Source organism: Manihot esculenta, chromosome 10 (assembly GCF_001659605.2).
Source record: "Manihot esculenta cultivar AM560-2 chromosome 10, M.esculenta_v8, whole genome shotgun sequence".
In the NCBI taxonomy this organism is placed as follows: Eukaryota; Viridiplantae; Streptophyta; class Magnoliopsida; order Malpighiales; family Euphorbiaceae; genus Manihot; species Manihot esculenta.
The window spans coordinates 14,600,143-14,623,380 of NC_035170.2; the positions used below are offsets into that span (position 1 = coordinate 14,600,143).

A 23,238-nucleotide genomic window follows, 5' to 3' on the forward strand; every position below is an offset into this window, starting at 1 on the left:
CGGGTATTACATCCGAGTCTCCGGCCAGTGCTGTTGCCGACCTTCTTAGGGAGCAAATGTTTGGTGGAGCCACAGAGGCCTCGGATCCACGCCTTCTTGCTCTGACCGGCCTTTTAGCCAGCTTTACCAAGGAGCAAGCATCCTTCCAGTCTCGCTCTCGTGAGGAGCTCGGATCGTCCATTAGGGAGATGCTTCTAATGGTAAGTCATTTTTCCCCTTCCTTTCAGTTTGCTTTGTCTCTTTTTCTTGATGGTTGCTTTTTCATGTTAGGTGACGGGCCTCTTTATGGAGGTGGATATCCGTGATCGCTCCCTCCGGGAGTCCGTGGATCGCCGAATTGAAGAGGCACGTCTGGAGAGAATATATCTGCCACCAGTGATGCGAGGGGCAATTTGGTAGCTGCTCGGGAGCAGATCCAGTCCCTCCAGGTGGAATTGCATTCTGCGTTGGAGGCCCTCAAAAAGGCTGAAGAGAAAACAGCCGAGACGGCAAAGCATACCTCGTCCTTAGAAGATGAGTTGTCTCGGACTCGCAATGTTCTCCAGGAGGCTGATGAGAGGGCAGCTACCTTGGAGGTTCGCTGTAGAGGAGTGCTAGAGCAGCTGTCCTCTATGACAGAGGCTCTCAAGGAGAGAGATGAGGCCGTTAGCCAGAAAGCTGAAGTCCAGCGCCAATTTGATGCCTTAAAGGCTGATCTCGAAGGACTTCAGACTCATCTGGAGGAAGTAAAGGCTCAGAAAGAGATGGCCTTAGCTCGGGTGCAGGTCCTTGAGCAGGAGTTGGGCACAAGCTCTGATCGTATCAGAGACTTGACTTCCTCGGCTGAAGAGTTCGACCTTCGCCAACAACAGCTGAAAAATGAAGTCAGAGTTTTGGAACGTAAATGTTTAGCCCTGCTTGAGGTGGTAAAGTATACCGAAGGGAAGGCTCAGCTGAAGCGCGATCAGTACATAGCGGAGTATCAGGAGTCTGATGAGCTAAAGGGTAAAATTGAGCGGGCCTGTGAAGCTCATCTGCAGGACTACAAAGATTCTTCTGAGTTTGAGGAATTTGTAGCCGAGGCTTGTGAAGAACATCTTGATGAGTATAAAGCTTCTAGTGAAATGAAACAAGCTATCTTTGATAAGGCCTACCGCATGTATGTAACTGGCTACAATCGCGGTTTAAGAGAAGCTAGACAGGCTCCTGATATTCCTTTGGCTAAGCTTCGTAGGCGCGAAGTGGACTCAGATGGCGAGTCAGTGCTATACGGGGAGGATGATTTCCCTTTGCCCCGAGGAGATTGCCGGAGGGACCGAGATCGGCCAGCTGAGTCTTCTTCAGAGGGATCCGAGCTAGGGTCAGAGGAGGACGATCTTGATTTTGTGAAAGAAGGCCTTCATCCTGGGTCAGAAATTGCCCCTACTATTGAGAGTTCTGGTCCGAAGGACACCGAGCTTCCTTCAGGGGTGGCTGTAAATAGAAATAGTGAGGGTGTTCTTATTGATGTAAGTCCTTTAAGGACTATTCATCCTCCTTCCTCACCGGAGAAATAAATTGTAATAGTTATTAATGGAATCTTAGTTTCCTTTTTGTTTTTCATATTCTTTGACATTTATCTTTACTCTTCGTATGTGTAATGTAGACTGCATATGTTTATTCAGAAGCTCTAAATTAATCTTAAGTTGTGAGTTCAGCTCTTAGCTGTCGTCTGAGAGATCAAATCTCGTACCCATTTGATGGCAACTGTCATGCTAGTTTTTGACTTCTAGTCCTTCTTTCTTCGTTGTGACTTTGTATATTTATTTTAAATAAACTGATTTAGGCTTCTGATTATAGCCTCAGTATCCTCCTAAGGATTTATGAGTTCTTCTATGGAGGGAGCTCGGCCTTTGTTTTTGGCTTTCGTATCTTGATCTTCTATCCGAGCTAGGAGCTCGGTTTTGGGCTTATTGGTCCGAGCTGGGAGCTCGACCTTTTTTTTTTTTTTTTTTTTTTTTTGGGGGGGGGGGGCCCTGAAGTCCTTCACCAACTGTTCTTACCGTCAGGAGGTCTTACGAGATCCTGGCTGTGCCGGGGTGACCTTGGGGCCTCACCGGCTATCCTTGATTTTGTTTTTCTGGGAGTTCTACGGGATCCCGGTCTTCTTCTTTACTGAGGTCTCTATGTCTTAGGGAGGTTTTCTTTTGCCAGGAGATCTTGGGGATCCTGGTCTTGTAATTCCGGGACGACCTATCCTGGTCTTGTAATTCCGGGACGACCTTGGGGATCCTGGTCTTCTGCCTCACCGAGGTCTCTATGTCTCAGTAAGGTTTTCTTTTGCCAGGAGATCTTGGGGATCCTGGTCTTGTAATTCCGGGACGACCTATCCTGGTCTTGTAATACCGGGACGACCTTGGGGATCCTGGTCTTCTGCCTCACCGAGGTCTCTATGTCTCAGTAAGGTTTTCTTTTGCCAGGAGATCTTGGGGATCCTGGTCTTGTAATTTCGGGACGACCTATCCTGGTCTTGTAATTCCGGGACGACCTTGGCGATCCTGGTCTTCTGCCTCACCGAGGTCTCTATGTCTCAGTAAGGTTTTCTAGTGCCAGGAGATCTTGGGGATCCCGGTCTTCTACCTCCAGGAGGTCTCTATGTCTCAAGGAGGTCTTCTTTCGCCAGGAGATCTTGGGGATCCTGGTCTTGTACCTCCAGGAGGTCTCTATGTCTCAAGGAGGTCTTCTTTTGCCAGGAGATCTTGGGGATCCTGGTCTTGTGTCCGGGAGATCTTGGGGATCCCGGTCTTCTACCTCCAGGAGGTCTCTATGTCTCAAGGAGGTCTTCTTTTGCCAGGAGATCTTGGGGATCCTGGTCTTGTGTCCGGGAGATCTTGGGGATCCCGGTCTTCTACCTCCAGGAGGTCTCTATGTCTCAAGGAGGTCTTCTTTTGCCAGGAGATCTTGGGGATCCTGGTCTTGTGTCCGGGAGATCTTGGGGATCCCGGTCTTCTACCTCCAGGAGGTCTCTATGTCTCAAGGAGGTCTTCTTTCGCCAGGAGATCTTGGGGATCCTGGTCTTGTACCTCCAGGAGGTCTCTATGTCTCAAGGAGGTCTTCTTTTGCCAGGAGATCTTGGGGATCCTGGTCTTGTGTCCGGGAGATCTTGGGGATCCCGGTCTTCTACCTCCAGGAGGTCTCTATGTCTCAAGGAGGTCTTCTTTCGCCAGGAGATCTTGGGGATCCTGGTCTTGTACCTCCAGGAGGTCTCTATGTCTCAAGGAGGTCTTCTTTTGCCAAGAGATCTTGGGGATCCTGGTCTTGTACCTCCAGGAGGTCTCTATGTCTCAAGGAGGTCTTCTTTTGCCAGGAGATCTTGGGGATCCTGGTCTTGTGTCCGGGAGATCTTGGGGATCCCGGTCTTCTACCTCCAGGAGGTCTCTATGTCTCAAGGAGGTCTTCTTTTGCCAGGAGATCTTGGGGATCCTGGTCTTGTGTCCGGGAGATCTTGGGGATCCCGGTCTTCTACCTCCAGGAGGTCTCTATGTCTCAAGGAGGTCTTCTTTTGCCAGGAGATCTTGGGGATCCTGGTCTTGTGTCCGGGAGATCTTGGGGATCCCGGTCTTCTACCTCCAGGAGGTCTCTATGTCTCAAGGAGGTCTTCTAGTTTTGTTCTTTCTTTTTCAAAGAGAAGTAACACTCTTAATGGAGATAACATCATTGCGTAAAGAATGGCGTTATTTTATTTATTTGTGCCTTTCAGAGTACAATATTTTTCTTTACATATATTTCAAGGGAAGTACCTTTTTAAGTGCTGGATGTTCCAGGCGTGGGGCTCGGGGTTTCCTTGCATATCTTCAATTCGGTATACCCCGGGCTTAACCACTTTTGTCACCTTGAATGGACCTTCCCAGGTCGGTGCTAGCTTGCCTGCGGCTGCTCTTTTTCCTGTAGCTTCCAAGTTTCTTAAAGTCAGGTCTCCCACCTTTAAGCTTCTTTCTCTGACCTTTTGATTATAATATCTTGCCGCTCGTTGTTGATAAGCAGCAGTTCGGACTTGTGCTTCTTCCCTAACTTCTTCAAGAGCATCCAGGTTGCTTCTTAACTTGTCCCCATTGGTGTCCTCACTGAGAAATTGAACTCGATGAGTGGGGATCTGTAATTCAACTGGAACTACGGCCTCTGTACCGTAAGCGAGTGCGAACGGTGTTTCCTTAGTGGGTGCTCTGGGAGTAGTTCGGAGTGCCCATAGGATACTATTGAGTTCTTCTGCCCAGTTTTCCTTTGCACCGTCCAGCCGCTTTTTTAATCCTTGGAGGATTGCTCTGTTAGTGACTTCCGTTTGACCATTGGTCTGAGGATGGACCACGGAGGAGAACTTATGCCATATGCCCATGTTCGTCGTGAAGGTTTTGAAGGTGCTGCAGTCAAATTGTCTGCCGTTGTCTGAGATAAGCACTCTAGGTATGCCAAATCTGCAGATGACATGCCCCCATACAAAATCTATCATTTTTCTGGCTGTGATTGTTGCTATTGCTTCTGCCTCTGGCCATTTCGAGAAGTATTCCACAGCCACTACTACAAATTTCCTTTGCCCCGTAGTCTTGGGGAAAGGTCCCAGGATGTCAATTCCCCATTGTGAGAAAGGCCATGGACTGGATATGCTTGCTTGAGGAGTGGCAGGGGTCCTGATGGCATTGGCAAATCTCTGACATACGTCGCACCTTCGGACAAACTCTTCTGCTTCTTTCTTAACAGTAGGCCAGTAGTATCCTTGCCTGAATATTTTGTTAGCTAATGTCCCTGCTCCCTCGTGAGCCCCACATAGGCCTCTATGTATTTCCTCCATTACCCTTGCAGCTTCTTCCGGACTTACACACCGGAGCCATGGGCTGGACTTCCCCTTTCTGTACAAAGTTCCCCTTATTACTTGGTAATTGGCAGCTCGAGCTGCTATCTTTCTGGCTTCGTCTTTATCTTCAGGGAGTTCGCCCTTCTCCAAATATTTCAGATAGGGGCTCATCCAAGTTGGGCTCTGGTCCACCTGCAGTACCGTGTTTGTCTTCTTGAAAGCAGGTGTGCGGATATGCTGTATGTATACGTCGTCAGGGAGCTGCTCTAATTCTTCTTTGGTCAATCGACTAAGCAGGTCTGCCTCCTCATTTTCATCCCGAGGTATTCTTTGAAATCTGACAATAACTCCCCGTTCTGCGAGCTCGGCTTCTATGGCTTTTACTTTATCAAGATAATTTTGCATGATGGGGTCTCTGGCTTGATATACCCCCGTTACCTGGTTGATCACCATTTGAGAGTCACTATTTACTTCGAGGTCGGTTACCCCTACTTCCGAGGCTACCAACATCCCATTCACCAAGGCCTCGTACTCGGCCATATTGTTAGAAGCCTTGAATTCTAACCGTAAAGCATAACACACTTTGAAACCCTCCGGCCCCTTAAGCATTATCCCTGCGCCGCTGCCCTCAGATCCTGATGCTCCGTCTACATATAGCTTCCAGCTAAATTCTTGGGAAAGCTCTCGCTCTCCTTCCTTTCTAGGCATCTCCGAGGATGATTCTTCCTTCTCCTCGTTGAATGAGCATTCTGCTATGAAGTCAGCCAGCGCTTGAGATTTTATTGCTGTCCGAGGTCGGTATTCCAGACAGTAGGGGCTGATTTCCACGGACCATGCTAACATCCGTCCTGAAGTTTCCGGCCTACGTAGGATCTTCTTTAAGGGTTGGTTCGTCATCACAACTCCTTGGTGGCCTTCCAGATAAACTTTGAATTTCCGGACTGCTAACAACAAGGCATAAGCCAATTTTTCAATGTTCGAGTACCTGACCTCAGTGTCTCTAAGTACCTTGCTGATGTAGAAAACAGGTTTCTGCTCTCCTCCTTCTACCCTTACTAGTACCGCGCTGATTGCCTGTTCTGAGGCTGCCAAATATATCAGAAGCTCTTCCCCTTTTATGGGACTGCTGAGCACGTGAGGCGAGCTAAGATATTTCTTAAGTTCCGCGAAAGCTTTTTGGCAGTCTTCCGTCCATTCGAAGTTTGGTACCTTTCTCAACTTTTTGAAGAATGGTAAACACTTTTCTGCTGACTTTGACATAAATCGGTTAAGCGCCACCACTCTCCCGGTTAATCTCTGGACGTCCCTTACGCAGGTCGGCTCTGGCATATTCAATATGGCTTCTACTTTCTCCGGATTAGGCTCAATGCCTCTTCCACTCACCATGTATCCCAAGAACTTTCCTCCCCTGATGAAAAAAGCACATTTTGCTGGGTTTAACTTCATTCTGTATTGATCTAACACCCCAAATATCTCCCTTAGATCTGCTATGTGTTGTTGAAAAGTTGAACTTTTAACCACCATGTCATCCACATACACTTCTACATTCCTGCCAATCTGGTTCTTAAAGATTTTATTCATTAATCGTTGGTAAGTTGCCCCGGCGTTTCTTAATCCGAAAGGCATAGCTTTGTAGCAGTAAGTCCCGTCTTCAGTTATAAATGAGGTTTTCTCCTCATCCGACTTCTCCATTGGGATTTGGTGATAACCAGACATAGCATCCAAAGAAGACATATAATCAAATCCGGCCGTTGAATCGACCATTTTATTAATATCAGGGAGGGGGTAACAATCTTTGGGGCAGGCTTTATTTAGGTCGGTAAAATCTATGCACATCCTGTATTTGCCATTGGCTTTTTTGACTAACACAGGATTTGCCAACCATTGTGGGTACATTACTTCCCTAATAAAGCCTGCTTCTTCTAACTTCTGCACTTCCTCCCGGGTGGCTTGCTGTTTTTCTCTTCCTACTACTCTCTTCTTTTGCTTCACTGGTCTGGCCTCGGGGAGGACATTCAATCTGTGTGTCATCACTTTGGGGTCAATTCCTGGCATGTCTGAGGGCTTCCATGCGAAGGTCGACGCGTGACCTCGGATCAGAGTCATGACTTCACCTTTTTGTTCTTTGGTGAGGTTGGCGTTAAGACTGAAAACCTTGCTTGCATCTGCTTCTGATAAGGGGAAGGTCTCCAATTCTCCGACTGGCTCTGTCCGGGCTTCTTTTGTTTCATCTCTGACCTCCAGAACTTCCGAGTCGAGTGCTTCTCCAGTTGAGCTCGGTTCTGTTACTGTGGCCAAGTATACCGCCCTTGCTTCTTCCTGGCTGCCCCGAACCATTCCCACTCCTTCTTCCGTTGGAAACTTGAGTGCCAAATACCTGATGCTGGTGACAGCTTCAAAGCTAAACAACGCCGGCCTCCCTAAAATCGCATTGTAACTCAGTGGGAGTTTAACCACCAAAAACACCTCATGATGGGTGCGAGCTCTGGGTGCTTCTCCCAAGGTAAGGGCCAGCTTCACCTTCCCTTCTACAAATACCGGTGCTCCTCCGATCCCTTTGATGGGTGACTGGTCCCGAACCAGCTGTTCCTCCGGGATTCCCATCTGTTGGAAAACCCGATATGGCAATAAATTGACCTTACTCCCATCATCCACCAGAACCTTCTTCACCCAGAAATTATGAATGACTGCTTCAATAACAAGCGCGTCATCATGGGGCATCTGAATGCCCTGTGCATCTTCTGAAGAGAAAACGATGGCCATGGGTGAGTGTTCAACGATCTGCATGACCTCGCCATTGCTGATCTCTCCTTCCCGGTTTCTCTTCTTTCCTCGACGGCTCATCCGTCCTCCAGTTCCTCCAACAATCATATTAATAGTCCCACTAGACCCATCATTCACTGGTCCAGCTCCGGTTCTCCTGGGCATCTGGGCTGCCGGACTGGGCGGAGGCCTCTGCCCCTCCGGTTTCTTCACAAAATTTTTGAGATGCCCCCTTTTTATCAATCTTTCAATCTCCGCGATTAACTGAAAACAGTTATTTGTATCGTGGCCATGTGTCCGGTGGTACTGACAATACTTGTCAGGATTCCTCTGATCTGCTTCCGTCCTCATGGGTGTAGGCCACTGGAGGAACTCATTATCCTGGACTGCCATGAGCACTTCGGCTCTGGAAGCGTTAAGGGGAGTAGGCTTCTCAGGAACCCAAGGGGGGAGCACTCGTGGTTCATGAGCCCTGGGAGGAGGGGGGGGCCTTTGATCCCTTCTTTCCCAGGCCTGCTTATATGGCTCAAGCCTCTTCCCACGCTTCTTCTCGTGTTTCTCCAGCCTTCCTTCCTCCGGGGCTTTCTCTTTTCCTGCTACCCCTTTGGCAAATCTACTCGTTACTAAGGCGTCATCCTGCCTTATGTACTTTTCCGCCCTCTTCATCAACTCGGCCAGTGAGGTCGGAGGTTTCCTGCTCAAAGAACCAAAGAACTCGGCAGAGGTTGTTCCCTTTTGCATGGCCTCTACCGCCCTTCCTTCGTCGAGCTCGGAAATCTGCAGGGCCTCCGTATTGAAACGGGCGACATACTCTCTGAGAGATTCACCAGCTTTTTGCCTAACTGTTTCCAGATAGCTCGTCTTCCTATCTGCTGGCACCCCGGCTACGAACCGGCTGATGAAGCGGAGGGCAAGATCTCCAAAACTTTTAATGCTTCCGGCCTCCAGGCTGTTGAACCATGCCCTCGCTGGTCCCGAGAGCGTTGTTGGGAACACCTTGCACATCAGGGCATCTGACAGAGTTTGCAACTCCATGAAGGTCTTATAGTTCATGACATGTTCTCTCGGGTTTCCAGCCCCATTATAGGCCGCCATCGGTGGCATCATAAACTTTTTGGGAACGGTCTCCTGCTGCATTACCTTCGAGAAGGGAGAAGAAGTAGGCAAGGAGGTTTGACTCTGACCTTTCTTACCTAGCTCGGCTAGGAGCTGCTCCTTCAACCTTTTCAGTTTTTGGTTCATTTTCTCGTCTTCTGGGTTGGATCTTTTGCCCAAACTACATTCTTCCTCCTCTGTTTCAGTTCCCGTTTCCCTGGTTGTTTCAGCAGAATAGTCGTCCACCTCTTCATTTTCTATCATCTCTCTTGCCCTTCTCCCATGGATTCGGGCCTCCGGTTCTTCCTCTTCTCCGGCATCGTGGTTGTTAGTTTGGAGGCGGATAGAGGTAGGTCGGGGTTCATCGGTTCTAGGCTCCTCCACTACTGGGAGTACGTTTACTGGGGTGCTAAGCCCCCTCTGTTGCATTATCTGCCCCAACCAGTGAGCAGTGGTTTGCAGCTGGAGAGCCATGGTTTGAATGTCTTGGTTAGATAGGGTCATGGTGGGAGTATTCCCTGCCAAGCCTGGCGAAGGATTAAGAGAGATGGGTGTTTGGTTATTCAACGTCATAGGACTAGAAAAAGAGAACTGCTGCCCCTCTTGGGCGGAGCTTAAGTCATTTGGAATATTAAGGTTACTTTCTTGGTGGTTTGCCATTGTGGATCTCAGTGGGTTTTGAAAGTGAAAACTCCGGTGATGAAAAGATCTCCTTCGTTTCCCATAGACGACGCCAATTGATGATCTGAGATCCAATAGAATAGGGTTTTTCCAGGGTTTTGTGTTACAGAATAAGGCTTAAAACTTTCTGAGGAGGGGACTCCTTTTTTATACATTGTCTTGCTTGCTGGTGACGTGTAAAGGTCTCTCCAGGATTGGGCCACGCGTCTCTGCCATACAGATTCGGATGTACTAGGGTATCAGCTGCCTGTTACATGCGTAACGGCCTCTGATTCTCCTCATGCGTACGTTCGAGCGAATCTGCCAGGCTGTCTGGCGAGTACTGTTCTGGACCCCGGGCTGGGCCGAGAGTTGGGCTGGACGCTGGGCCTGAGTGGGGTCTGCTGGTCAGGGATCAGGCTGGACTGAGTGAGGAAGCTTGGTTGAGCCCGGCCCGGAAGCTGGAATGAGCCAGGCTTGTTGGGGGGTATCAAGTACGTGGGCCTCTGTGTCATGGGCCTTTGGCTGTGGTCAAGCCCCTGTTCTGGGGTGAAGAAATCCAGCGGTCATCAATAGTCAACAACATTAAAAAAGAAACCATGGCGATCAAAAAAAACGACAGTGCTTTTCTTACCCTAAAATATTATACTTATACATTATAAATAAATTTATTATCTATTAGTAATCATTTAATCAAATGTTCAAGTAAAATAAAATTTTAATTTTCACTTGAAGTAGTTTAAAGTCAAGAACATTAAAAAAGAAACTATTGGTCCAAAATAAATAACGGTGCCTTGCTTACCCTAAAATATTACACTTATCCATTATAAACAAAATTGTAATATATTAGTAATCATTTATTCAAATATTTAATTAAAATAAAAATTAAATTGTTCACTTTAATTATTTTAAAGACAAGAACATTAAAAAAGAAATAAGGTAGCACAAAACAAATTACAGTGCCTTTCTTACCCTAAAATCTTATACTTTACATTATAAATAAATTTATTGTGTATTAGTAATCATTTATTTAAATGTTGAATTAAAATAAAACTTTAATTGTTCACTTTAATTAGTTTAAAGTCAAGAACATTAAAGAAGAAACGATGGGGCCCAAAATAAATGACAGTGCCTTACTTACCCTAAATTATCACACTTATACATTATGAACATAATTGTAATATATTTGTAATCATTTATTCAAATATTTAATTGAAATAAAAGTTTAATTGTTCTCTTTAATTATTTCAAAGTCAAGAAAATAAAAAAAGAAACGATGGGGCGCAAAATAAACAACAGTGCCTTTCTTACACAAAATGTTATACTCATGCATTTTAAACAAAATATAATAATTAGAAGTAATTATTTATTTAAATATACAATTAAAATAAAATTGTTTAATCAGTTTAAAGTCAAGAACATTAAAGAGGAAACGATTTGGCGCAAAATAAATAGTGCCTGAACATTAAAAAAGAAGTGATGGGTGCAAAATAAACAACGTGCCTTTTTTACCCCAAAATATTACACTCATATATTTTAAACAAAATATAATAATTATTACTAATTATTTATTCAAATATTCAGTTAAAATAAAACTTGTTTAATTAGTTTAAAGTCAACAACATTAAAAAAGAAACCATGGGGATCAAAATAAACGACAATGCTTTTCTTACCCTAAAATATTATACTTATACATTATAAACAAATTTGTTATCTATTAGTAATCATTTAATCAAATGTTCAAGTAAAATAAAATTTTAATTTTCACTTGAAGTAGTTTAAAGTCAAGAACATTAAAAAAGAAACTATTGGTCCAAAATAAATAACGGTGTCTTGCTTACCCTAAAATATTACACTTATATATTATAAACAAAATTGTTATATATTAGCAATTATTTATTCAAATATTTAAAGAAAATAAAAATTTTATTGTTCACTTTAATCATTTTAAAGTCAAGAACGTTAAAAAAGAAATAATGCGGCACAAAACAAACGACAGTGCCTTTCTTACCCTAAAATCTTATACATTTTAAACAAACTTGTTGTGTATAAGTAATCATTTATTTAAATGTTGAATTAAAATAAAACTTTAATTGTTCACTTTAATTAGTTTAAAGTCAAGAACATTAAAGAAGAAACGATGGGGCCAAAAATAAATGACAGTGCCTTGCTTCCCCTAAATTATCACACTTATACATTATGAACAAATTTGTTATATATTTGTAATCATTTATTCAAATATTTAATTCAAATAAAAGTTTAATTGTTCTCTTTAATTATTTCAAAGTCAAGAAAATAAAAAAAGAAATGATGAGGCGCAAAATAAACGACAGTGCCTTTCTTACCCAAAATGTTATACTCATGCATTTTAAACAAAATATAATAATTATAAGTAATTATTTATTTAAATATTCAAATAAAATAAAATTGTTTAATCAGTTTAAAGTCAAGAACATTAAAAAAGAAACGATTTGACGCAAAATAAACGACAGTGCCTGAACATTAAAAAAGAAATGATGTGTGTAAAATAAACAACGTGCCTTTTTTACCCCAAAATATTATACTCATACATTTTAAACAAAATATAATAATTATTACTAATTATTTATTCAAATATTCAGTTAAAATAAAACTTGTTTAATTAGTTTAAACTCAACAACATTAAAAAAGAAACCATGGGGATCAAAATAAACGACAGTACTTTTCTTACCCTAAAATATTATACTTATAAATTATAAACAAATTTGTTATCTATTAGTAATCATTTAATCAAATGTTCAATTAAAATAAAATTTTAATTTTCACTTGAAGTAGTTTAAAGTCAAGAACATTAAAAAAGAAACTATTGGTCCAAAATAAATAACGGTGCCTTGCTTACCCTAAAATATTACACTTATATATTATAAAAAAATTGTTATATATTAGCAATTATTTATTCAAATATTTAAAGAAAATAAAAATTTAATTGTTCACTTTAATTATTTTAAAGTCAAGAACGTTAAAAAAGAAATAATGTGGCACAAAACAAACGACAGTGCCTTTCTTACCCTAAAATCTTATACATTTTAAACAAACTTGTTGTGTATAAGTAATCATTTATTTAAATGTTGAATTAAAATAAAACTTTAATTGTTCACTTTAATTAGTTTAAAGTCAAGAACATTAAAGAAGAAACGATGGGGCCCAAAATAAATGACAGTGCCTTGCTTACCCTAAATTATCACACTTATACATTATGAAAAAAATTGTTATATATTTGTAATCATTTATTCAAATATTTAATTGAAATAAAAGTTTAATTGTTCTCTTTAATTATTTCAAAGTCAAGAAAATAAAAAAAGAAACGATGGGGCGCAAAATAAACAACAGTGCCTTTCTTACACAAAATGTTATACTCATGCATTTTAAACAAAATATAATAATTAGAAGTAATTATTTATTTAAATATACAATTAAAATAAAATTGTTTAATCAGTTTAAAGTCAAGAACATTAAAGAGGAAACGATTTGGCGCAAAATAAATAGTGCCTGAACATTAAAAAAGAAGTGATGGGTGCAAAATAAACAACGTGCCTTTTTTACCCCAAAATATTACACTCATATATTTTAAACAAAATATAATAATTATTACTAATTATTTATTCAAATATTCAGTTAAAATAAAACTTGTTTAATTAGTTTAAAGTCAACAACATTAAAAAAGAAACCATGGGGATCAAAATAAACGACAATGCTTTTCTTACCCTAAAATATTATACTTATACATTATAAACAAATTTGTTATCTATTAGTAATCATTTAATCAAATGTTCAAGTAAAATAAAATTTTAATTTTCACTTGAAGTAGTTTAAAGTCAAGAACATTAAAAAAGAAACTATTGGTCCAAAATAAATAACGGTGTCTTGCTTACCCTAAAATATTACACTTATATATTATAAACAAAATTGTTATATATTAGCAATTATTTATTCAAATATTTAAAGAAAATAAAAATTTATTGTTCACTTTAATTATTTTAAAGTCAAGAACGTTAAAAAAGAAATAATGTGGCACAAAACAAACGACAGTGCCTTTCTTACCCTAAAATATTATACATTATAAACAAACTTGTTGTGTATAAGTAATCATTTATTTAAATGTTGAATTAAAATAAAACTTTAATTGTTCACTTTAATTAGTTTAAAGTCAAGAACATTAAAGAAGAAACGATGGGGCCAAAAATAAATGACAGTGCCTTGCTTCCCCTAAATTATCACACTTATACATTATGAACAAATTTGTTATATATTTGTAATCATTTATTCAAATATTTAATTCAAATAAAAGTTTAATTGTTCTCTTTAATTATTTCAAAGTCAAGAAAATAAAAAAAGAAATGATGAGGCGCAAAATAAACGACAGTGCCTTTCTTACCCAAAATGTTATACTCATGCATTTTAAACAAAATATAATAATTATAAGTAATTATTTATTTAAATATTCAAATAAAATAAAATTGTTTAATCAGTTTAAAGTCAAGAACATTAAAAAAGAAACGATTTGACGCAAAATAAACGACAGTGCCTGAACATTAAAAAAGAAATGATGTGTGTAAAATAAACAACGTGCCTTTTTTACCCCAAAATATTATACTCATACATTTTAAACAAAATATAATAATTATTACTAATTATTTATTCAAATATTCAGTTAAAATAAAACTTGTTTAATTAGTTTAAACTCAACAACATTAAAAAAGAAACCATGGGGATCAAAATAAACGACAGTACTTTTCTTACCCTAAAATATTATACTTATAAATTATAAACAAATTTGTTATCTATTAGTAATCATTTAATCAAATGTTCAATTAAAATAAAATTTTAATTTTCACTTGAAGTAGTTTAAAGTCAAGAACATTAAAAAAGAAACTATTGGTCCAAAATAAATAACGGTGCCTTGCTTACCCTAAAATATTACACTTATATATTATAAACAAAATTGTTATATATTAGCAATTATTTATTCAAATATTTAAAGAAAATAAAAATTTAATTGTTCACTTTAATTATTTTAAAGTCAAGAACGTTAAAAAAGAAATAATGTGGCACAAAACAAACGACAGTGCCTTTCTTACCCTAAAATCTTATACATTTAAACAAACTTGTTGTGTATAAGTAATCATTTATTTAAATGTTGAATTAAAATAAAACTTTAATTGTTCACTTTAATTAGTTTAAAGTCAAGAACATTAAAGAATAAACGATGGGCCCAAAATAAACGACAGTGCCTTGCTTACCCTAAAATATCACACTTATACATTATAAAGAAAAATTGTAATATATTTGTAATCATTTATTCAAATATTTAATTGAAATAAAAGTTTAATTGTTCTCTTTAATTATTTCAAAGTCAAGAAAATAAAAAAAGAAACGATGGGGCGCAAAATAAACAACAGTGCCTTTCTTACACAAAATGTTATACTCATGCATTTTAAACAAAATATAATAATTAGAAGTAATTATTTATTTAAATATCAATTAAAATAAAATTGTTTAATCAGTTTAAAGTCAAGAACATTAAAGAGGAAACGATTTGGCGCAAAATAAATAGTGCCTGAACATTAAAAAAGAAGTGATGGGTGCAAAATAAACAACGTGCCTTTTTTACCCCAAAATATTACACTCATATATTTTAAACAAAATATAATAATTATTACTAATTATTTATTCAAATATTCAGTTAAAATAAAACTTGTTTAATTAGTTTAAAGTCAACAACATTAAAAAAGAAACCATGGGGATCAAAATAAACGACAGCGCTTTTCTTACCCTAAAATATTATACTTATACATTATAAACAAATTTGTTATCTACTAGTAATCATTTAATCAAATGTTCAAGTAAAATAAAATTTTAATTTTCACTTGAAGTAGTTTAAAGTCAAGAACATTAAAAAAGAAACTATTGGTCCAAAATAAATAACGGTGCCTTGCTTACCCTAAAATATTACACTTACATATTATAAACAAAATTGTTATATATTAGCAATTATTTATTCAAATATTTAAAGAAAATAAAAATTTAATTGTTCACTTTAATTATTTTAAAGTCAAGAACGTTAAAAAGAAATAATGTGGCACAAAACAAACGACAGTGCCTTTCTTACCCTAAAATCTTATACATTATAAACAAACTTGTTGTGTATACAATCATTTATTTAAATGATGAATTAAAATAAAACTTTAATTGTTCACTTTAATTAGTTTAAATTCAAGAATATTAAATAAGAAACGATGGGCCCAAAATAAACGACAGTGCCTTGCTTACCCTAAAATATCACACTTATACATTATAAAGAAAAATTGTTATATAGTTGTAATCATTTATTCAAATATTTAATTAAAATAAAAGTTTAATTGTTCTCTTTAATTATTTCAAAGTCAAGAAAATAAAAAAAGAAATGATGGGGCGCAAAATAAACGACAGTGCCTTTATTACCCAAAATGTTGTACTCATGCATTTTAAACAAAATATAATAATTATAAGTAATTATTTATTTAAATATTCAATTAAAATAAAATTGTTTAATCAGTTTAAAGTCAAGAACATTAAAAAAGAAACGATTTGGCGCGAAATAAACGACAGTGCCTGAACATTGAAAAAGAAGTGATGGGTACAAAATAAACAACGTGCCTTTTTTACCCCAAAATATTATACTCATACATTTTAAACAAAATATAATAATTATTACTAATTATTTATTCAAATATTCAGTTAAAAAAAAACTTGTTTAATTAGTTTAAAGTCAACAACATTAAAAAAGAAACCATGGGGATCAAAATAAACGACAGCGCTTTTCTTACCCTAAAATATTATACTTATACATTATAAACAAATTTGTTATCTACTAGTAATCATTTAATCAAATGTTCAAGTAAAATAAAATTTTAATTTTCACTTGAAGTAGTTTAAAGTCAAGAACATTAAAAAAGAAACTATTGGTCCAAAATAAATAACGGTGCCTTGCTTACCCTAAAATATTACACTTATATATTATAAACAAAATTGTTATATATTAGCAATTATTTATTCAAATATTTAAAGAAAATAAAAATTTAATTGTTCACTTTAATTATTTTAAAGTCAAGAACGTTAAAAAAGAAATAATGTGGCACAAAACAAACGACAGTGCCTTTCTTACCCTAAAATCTTATACATTTTAAACAAACTTGTTGTGTATAAGTAATCATTTATTTAAATGTTGAATTAAAATAAAACTTTAATTGTTCACTTTAATTAGTTTAAAGTCAAGAACATTAAAGAATAAACGATGGGCCCAAAATAAACGACAGTGCCTTGCTTACCCTAAAATATCACACTTATACATTATAAAGAAAAATTGTTATATAGTTGTAATCATTTATTCAAATATTTATTTAAAATAAAAGTTTAATTGTTCTCTTTAATTATTTCAAAGTCAAGAAAATAAATAAAAAGAAATGATGGGGCGCAAAATAAACAACAATGCCTTTATTACCCAAAATGTTGTACTCATGCATTTTAAACAAAATATAATAATTATAAGTAATTATTTATTTAAATATTCAATTAAAATAAAATTGTTTAATGAGTTTAAAGTCAAGAACATTAAAAAAGAAACGATTTGGCGCGAAATAAACGACAGTGCCTGAACATTGAAAAAGAAGTGATGGGTACAAAATAAACAACGTGCCTTTTTTACCCCAAAATATTATACTCATACATTTTAAACAAAATATAATAATTATTACTAATTATTTATTCAAATGTTCAGTTAAAATAAAACTTGTTTATTTAGTTTAAAGTCAACAACATTAAAAAAGAAACCATGGGGATCAAAATAAACGACAATACTTTTCTTACCCTAAAATATTATACTTATAAATTATAAACAAATTTGTTATCTATTAGTAATCATTTAATCAAATGTTCAATTAAAATAAAATTTTAATTTTCACTTGAAGTAGTTTAAAGTCAAGAACATTAAAAAAGAAACTATTGGTCCAAAATAAATAACGGTGCCTTGCTTACCCTAAAATATTACACTTACATATTATAAACAAAATTGTTATATATTAGCAATTATTTATTCAAATATTTAAAGAAAATAAAAATTTAATTGTTCACTTTAATTATTTTAAAGTCAAGAACGTTAAAAAGAAATAATGTGGCACAAAACAAACGACAGTGCCTTTCTTACCCTAAAATCTTATACATTATAAACAAACTTGTTGTGTATACAATCATTTATTTAAATGATGAATTAAAATAAAACTTTAATTGTTCACTTTAATTAGTTTAAAGTCAAGAATATTAAATAAGAAACGATGGGCCCAAAATAAACGACAGTGCCTTGCTTACCCTAAAATATCACACTTATACATTATAAAGAAAAATTGTTATATAGTTGTAATCATTTATTCAAATATTTAATTAAAATAAAAGTTTAATTGTTATCTTTAATTATTTCAAAGTCAAGAAAATAAAAAAAGAAATGATGGGGCGCAAAATAAACGACAGTGCCTTTATTACCCAAAATGTTGTACTCATGCATTTTAAACAAAATATAATAATTATAAGTAATTATTTATTTAAATATTCAATTAAAATAAAATTGTTTAATCAGTTTAAAGTCAAGAACATTAAAAAAGAAACGATTTGGCGCGAAATAAACGACAGTGCCTGAACATTGAAAAAGAAGTGATGGGTACAAAATAAACAACGTGCCTTTTTTACCCCAAAATATTATACTCATACATTTTAAACAAAATATAATAACTATTACTAATTATTTATTCAAATATTCAGTTAAAAAAAAACTTGTTTAATTAGTTTAAAGTCAACAACATTAAAAAAGAAACCATGGGGATCAAAATAAACGACAGCGCTTTTCTTACCCTAAAATATTATACTTATACATTATAAACAAATTTGTTATCTACTAGTAATCATTTAATCAAATGTTCAAGTAAAATAAAATTTTAATTTTCACTTGAAGTAGTTTAAAGTCAAGAACATTAAAAAAGAAACTATTGGTCCAAAATAAATAACGGTGCCTTGCTTACCCTAAAATATTACACTTATATATTATAAACAAAATTGTTATATATTAGCAATTATTTATTCAAATATTTAAAGAAAATAAAAATTTAATTGTTCACTTTAATTATTTTAAAGTCAAGAACGTTAAAAAAGAAATAATGTGGCACAAAACAAACGACAGTGCCTTTGTTACTCTAAAATCTTATACATTATAAACAAACTTGTTGTGTATAAGTAATCATTTATTTAAATGTTGAATTAAAATAAAACTTTAATTGTTCACTTTAATTAGTTTAAAGTCAAGAACATTAAAGAAGAAACGATGGGGCCCAAAATAAATGACAGTGCCTTGCTTAGCCTAAATTATCAAACTTATACATGATGAACAAATTTGTTATATATTTGTAATCATTTATTCAAATATTTAATTCAAATAAAAGTTTAATTGTTCTCTTTAATTATTTCAAAGTGAAAAAAATAAAAAAAGAAACGATGGGGCGCAAAATAAACGACAGTGCCTTTATTACACAAAATGTTATACTCATGCATTTTAAACAAAATATAATAATTATAAGTAATTATTTATTTAAATATTCAATTAAAACAAAATTGTTTAATCAGTTTAAAGTCAAGAACATTAAAAAAGAAATGATTTGGCGCAAAATAAACGACAGTGCCTGAACAATAAAAAAGAAGTGATGTGTGCAAAATAAACAACGTGCCTTTTTTACCCCAAAATATTATACTCATACATTTTAAACAAAATATAATAATTATTACTAATTATTTATTCAAATATTCAGTTAAAATAAAACTTGTTTAATTAGTTTAAACTCAACAACATTAAAAAAGAAACCATGGGGATCAAAATAAACGACAGCGCTTTTCTTATCCTAAAATATTATACTTATACATTATAAACAAATTTGTTATCTACTAGTAATCATTTAATCAAATGTTCAAGTAAAATAAAATTTTAATTTTCACTTGAAGTAGTTTAAAGTCAAGAACATTAAAAAAGAAACTATTGGTCCAAAATAAATAACGGTGCCTTGCTTACCCTAAAATATTACACTTATATATTATAAACAAAATTGTTATATATTAGCAATTATTTATTCAAATATTTAAAGAAAATAAAAATTTAATTGTTCACTTTAATTATTTTAAAGTCAAGAACGTTAAAAAAGAAATAATGTGGCACAAAACAAACGACAGTGCCTTTCTTACCCTAAAATCTTATACATTTTAAACAAACTTGTTGTGTATAAGTAATCATTTATTTAAATGTTGAATTAAAATAAAACTTTAATTGTTCACTTTAATTAGTTTAAAGTCAAGAACATTAAAGAATAAACGATGGGCCCAAAATAAACGACAGTGCCTTGCTTACCCTAAAATATCACACTTATACATTATAAAGAAAAATTGTTATATAGTTGTAATCATTTATTCAAATATTTATTTAAAATAAAAGTTTAATTGTTCTCTTTAATTATTTCAAAGTCAAGAAAATAAATAAAAAGAAATGATGGGGCGCAAAATAAACAACACTGCCTTTATTACCCAAAATGTTGTACTCATGCATTTTAAACAAAATATAATAATTATAAGTAATTATTTATTTAAATATTCAATTAAAATAAAATTGTTTAATCAGTTTAAAGTCAAGAACATTAAAAAAGAAACGATTTGGCGCGAAATAAACGACAGTGCCTGAACATTGAAAAAGAAGTGATGGGTACAAAATAAACAACGTGCCTTTTTTACCCCAAAATATTATACTCATACATTTTAAACAAAATATAATAATTATTACTAATTATTTATTCAAATGTTCAGTTAAAATAAAACTTGTTTATTTAGTTTAAAGTCAACAACATTAAAAAAGAAACCATGGGGATCAAAATAAACGACACTACTTTTCTTACCCTAAAATATTATACTTATAAATTATAAACAAATTTGTTATCTATTAGTAATCATTTAATCAAATGTTCAATTAAAATAAAATTTTAATTTTCACTTGAAGTAGTTTAAAGTCAAGAACATTAAAAAAGAAACAATTGGTCCAAAATAAATAACGGTGCCTTGCTTACCCTAAAATATTACACTTACATATTATAAACAAAATTGTTATATATTAGCAATTATTTATTCAAATATTTAAAGAAAATAAAAATTTAATTGTTCACTTTAATTATTTTAAAGTCAAGAACGTTAAAAAGAAATAATGTGGCACAAAACAAACGACAGTGCCTTTCTTACCCTAAAATCTTATACATTATAAACAAACTTGTTGTGTATACAATCATTTATTTAAATGATGAATTAAAATAAAACTTTAATTGTTCACTTTAATTAGTTTAAAGTCAAGAATATTAAATAAGAAACGATGGGCCCAAAATAAACGACAGTGCCTTGCTTACCCTAAAATATCACACTTATACATTATAAAGAAAAATTGTTATATAGTTGTAATCATTTATTCAAATATTTAATTAAAATAAAAGTTTAATTGTTCTCTTTAATTATTTCAAAGTCAAGAAAATAAAAAAAGAAATGATGGGGCGCAAAATAAACGACAGTGCCTTTATTACCCAAAATGTTGTACTCATGCATTTTAAACAAAATATAATAATTATAAGTAATTATTTATTTAAATATTCAATTAAAATAAAATTGTTTAATCAGTTTAAAGTCAAGAACATTAAAAAAGAAACGATTTGGCGCGAAATAAACGACAGTGCCTGAACATTGAAAAAGAAGTGATGGGTACAAAATAAACAACGTGCCTTTTTTACCCCAAAATATTATACTCATACATTTTAAACAAAATATAATAATTATTACTAATTATTTATTCAAATATTCAGTTAAAAAAAAACTTGTTTAATTAGTTTAAAGTCAACAACATTAAAAAAGAAACCATGGGGATCAAAATAAACGACAGCGCTTTTCTTACCCTAAAATATTATACTTATACATTATAAACAAATTTGTTATCTACTAGTAATCATTTAATCAAATGTTCAAGTAAAATAAAATTTTAATTTTCACTTGAAGTAGTTTAAAGTCAAGAACATTAAAAAAGAAACTATTGGTCCAAAATAAATAACGGTGCCTTGCTTACCCTAAAATATTACACTTATATATTGTAAACAAAATTGTTATATATTAGCAATTATTTATTCAAATATTTAAAGAAAATAAAAATTTAATTGTTCACTTTAATTATTTTAAAGTCAAGAACGTTAAAAAAGAAATAATGTGGCACAAAACAAACGACAGTGCCTTTGTTACTCTAAAATCTTATACATTATAAACAAACTTGTTGTGTATAAGTAATCATTTATTTAAATGTTGAATTAAAATAAAACTTTAATTGTTCACTTTAATTAGTTTAAAGTCAAGAACATTAAAGAAGAAACGATGGGGCCCAAAATAAATGACAGTGCCTTGCTTAGCCTAAATTATCACACTTATACATGATGAACAAAATTGTTATATATTTGTAATCATTTATTCAAATATTTAATTCAAATAAAAGTTTAATTGTTCTCTTTAATTATTTCAAAGTGAAAAAAATAAAAAAAGAAACGATGGGGCGCAAAATAAACGACAGTGCCTTTATTACACAAAATGTTATACTCATGCATTTTAAACAAAATATAATAATTATAAGTAATTATTTATTTAAATATTCAATTAAAATAAAATTGTTTAATCAGTTTAAAGTCAAGAACATTAAAAAAGAAACGATTTGGCGCAAAATAAACGACAGTGCCTGAACAATAAAAAAGAAGTGATGTGTGCAAAATAAACAACGTGCCTTTTTTACCCCAAAATATTATACTCATACATTTTAAACAAAATATAATAATTATTACTAATTATTTATTCAAATATTCAGTTAAAATAAAACTTGTTTAATTAGTTTAAACTCAACAACATTAAAAAAGAAACCATGGGGATCAAAATAAACGACAGCGCTTTTCTTACCCTAAAATATTATACTTATACATTATAAACAAATTTGTTATCTACTAGTAATCATTTAATCAAATGTTCAAGTAAAATAAAATTTTAATTTTCACTTGAAGTAGTTTAAAGTCAAGAACATTAAAAAAGAAACTATTGGTCCAAAATAAATAACGGTGCCTTGCTTACCCTAAAATATTACACTTATATATTATAAACAAAATTGTTATATATTAGCAATTATTTATTCAAATATTTAAAGAAAATAAAAATTTAATTGTTCACTTTAATTATTTTAAAGTCAAGAACGTTAAAAAAGAAATAATGTGGCACAAAACAAACGACAGTGCCTTTCTTACCCTAAAATCTTATACATTATAAACAAACTTGTTGTGTATAAGTAATCATTTATTTAAATGTTGAATTAAAATAAAACTTTAATTGTTCACTTTAATTAGTTTAAAGTCAAGAACATTAAAGAAGAAACGATGGGGCCAAAATAAATGACAGTGCCTTGCTTCCCCTAAATTATCACACTTATACATTATGAACAAATTTGTTATATATTTGTAATCATTTATTCAAATATTTAATTCAAATAAAAGTTTAATTGTTCTCTTTAATTATTTCAAAGTCAAGAAAATAAAAAAAGAAATGATGAGGCGCAAAATAAACGACAGTGCCTTTTTTACCCCAATACTCATACATTTTAAACAAAATATAATAATTATTACTAATTATTTATTCAAATATTCAGTTAAAATAAAACTTGTTTAATTAGTTTAAAGTCAACAACATTAAAAAAGAAACCATGGGGATCAAAATAAACGACAGCGCTTTTCTTACCCTAAAATATTATACTTATACAT

The 23,238-nt window shown here is 33.7% G+C and overlaps 1 protein-coding gene across 1 annotated transcript in view; it reads left to right on the top strand.

Annotated features, from left to right (window-relative positions):
• LOC122724818 (golgin subfamily A member 5-like) overlaps nt 1-23,238 on the top strand; it is a 130,174-nt gene that overhangs the window by 20,403 nt on the left and 86,533 nt on the right. The window contains exon 3 of the mRNA XM_043960679.1: nt 400-798. Within this exon, the coding sequence (XP_043816614.1) occupies nt 400-798 (399 nt within the window). The remainder of the gene's footprint in view (nt 1-399; nt 799-23,238) is intronic.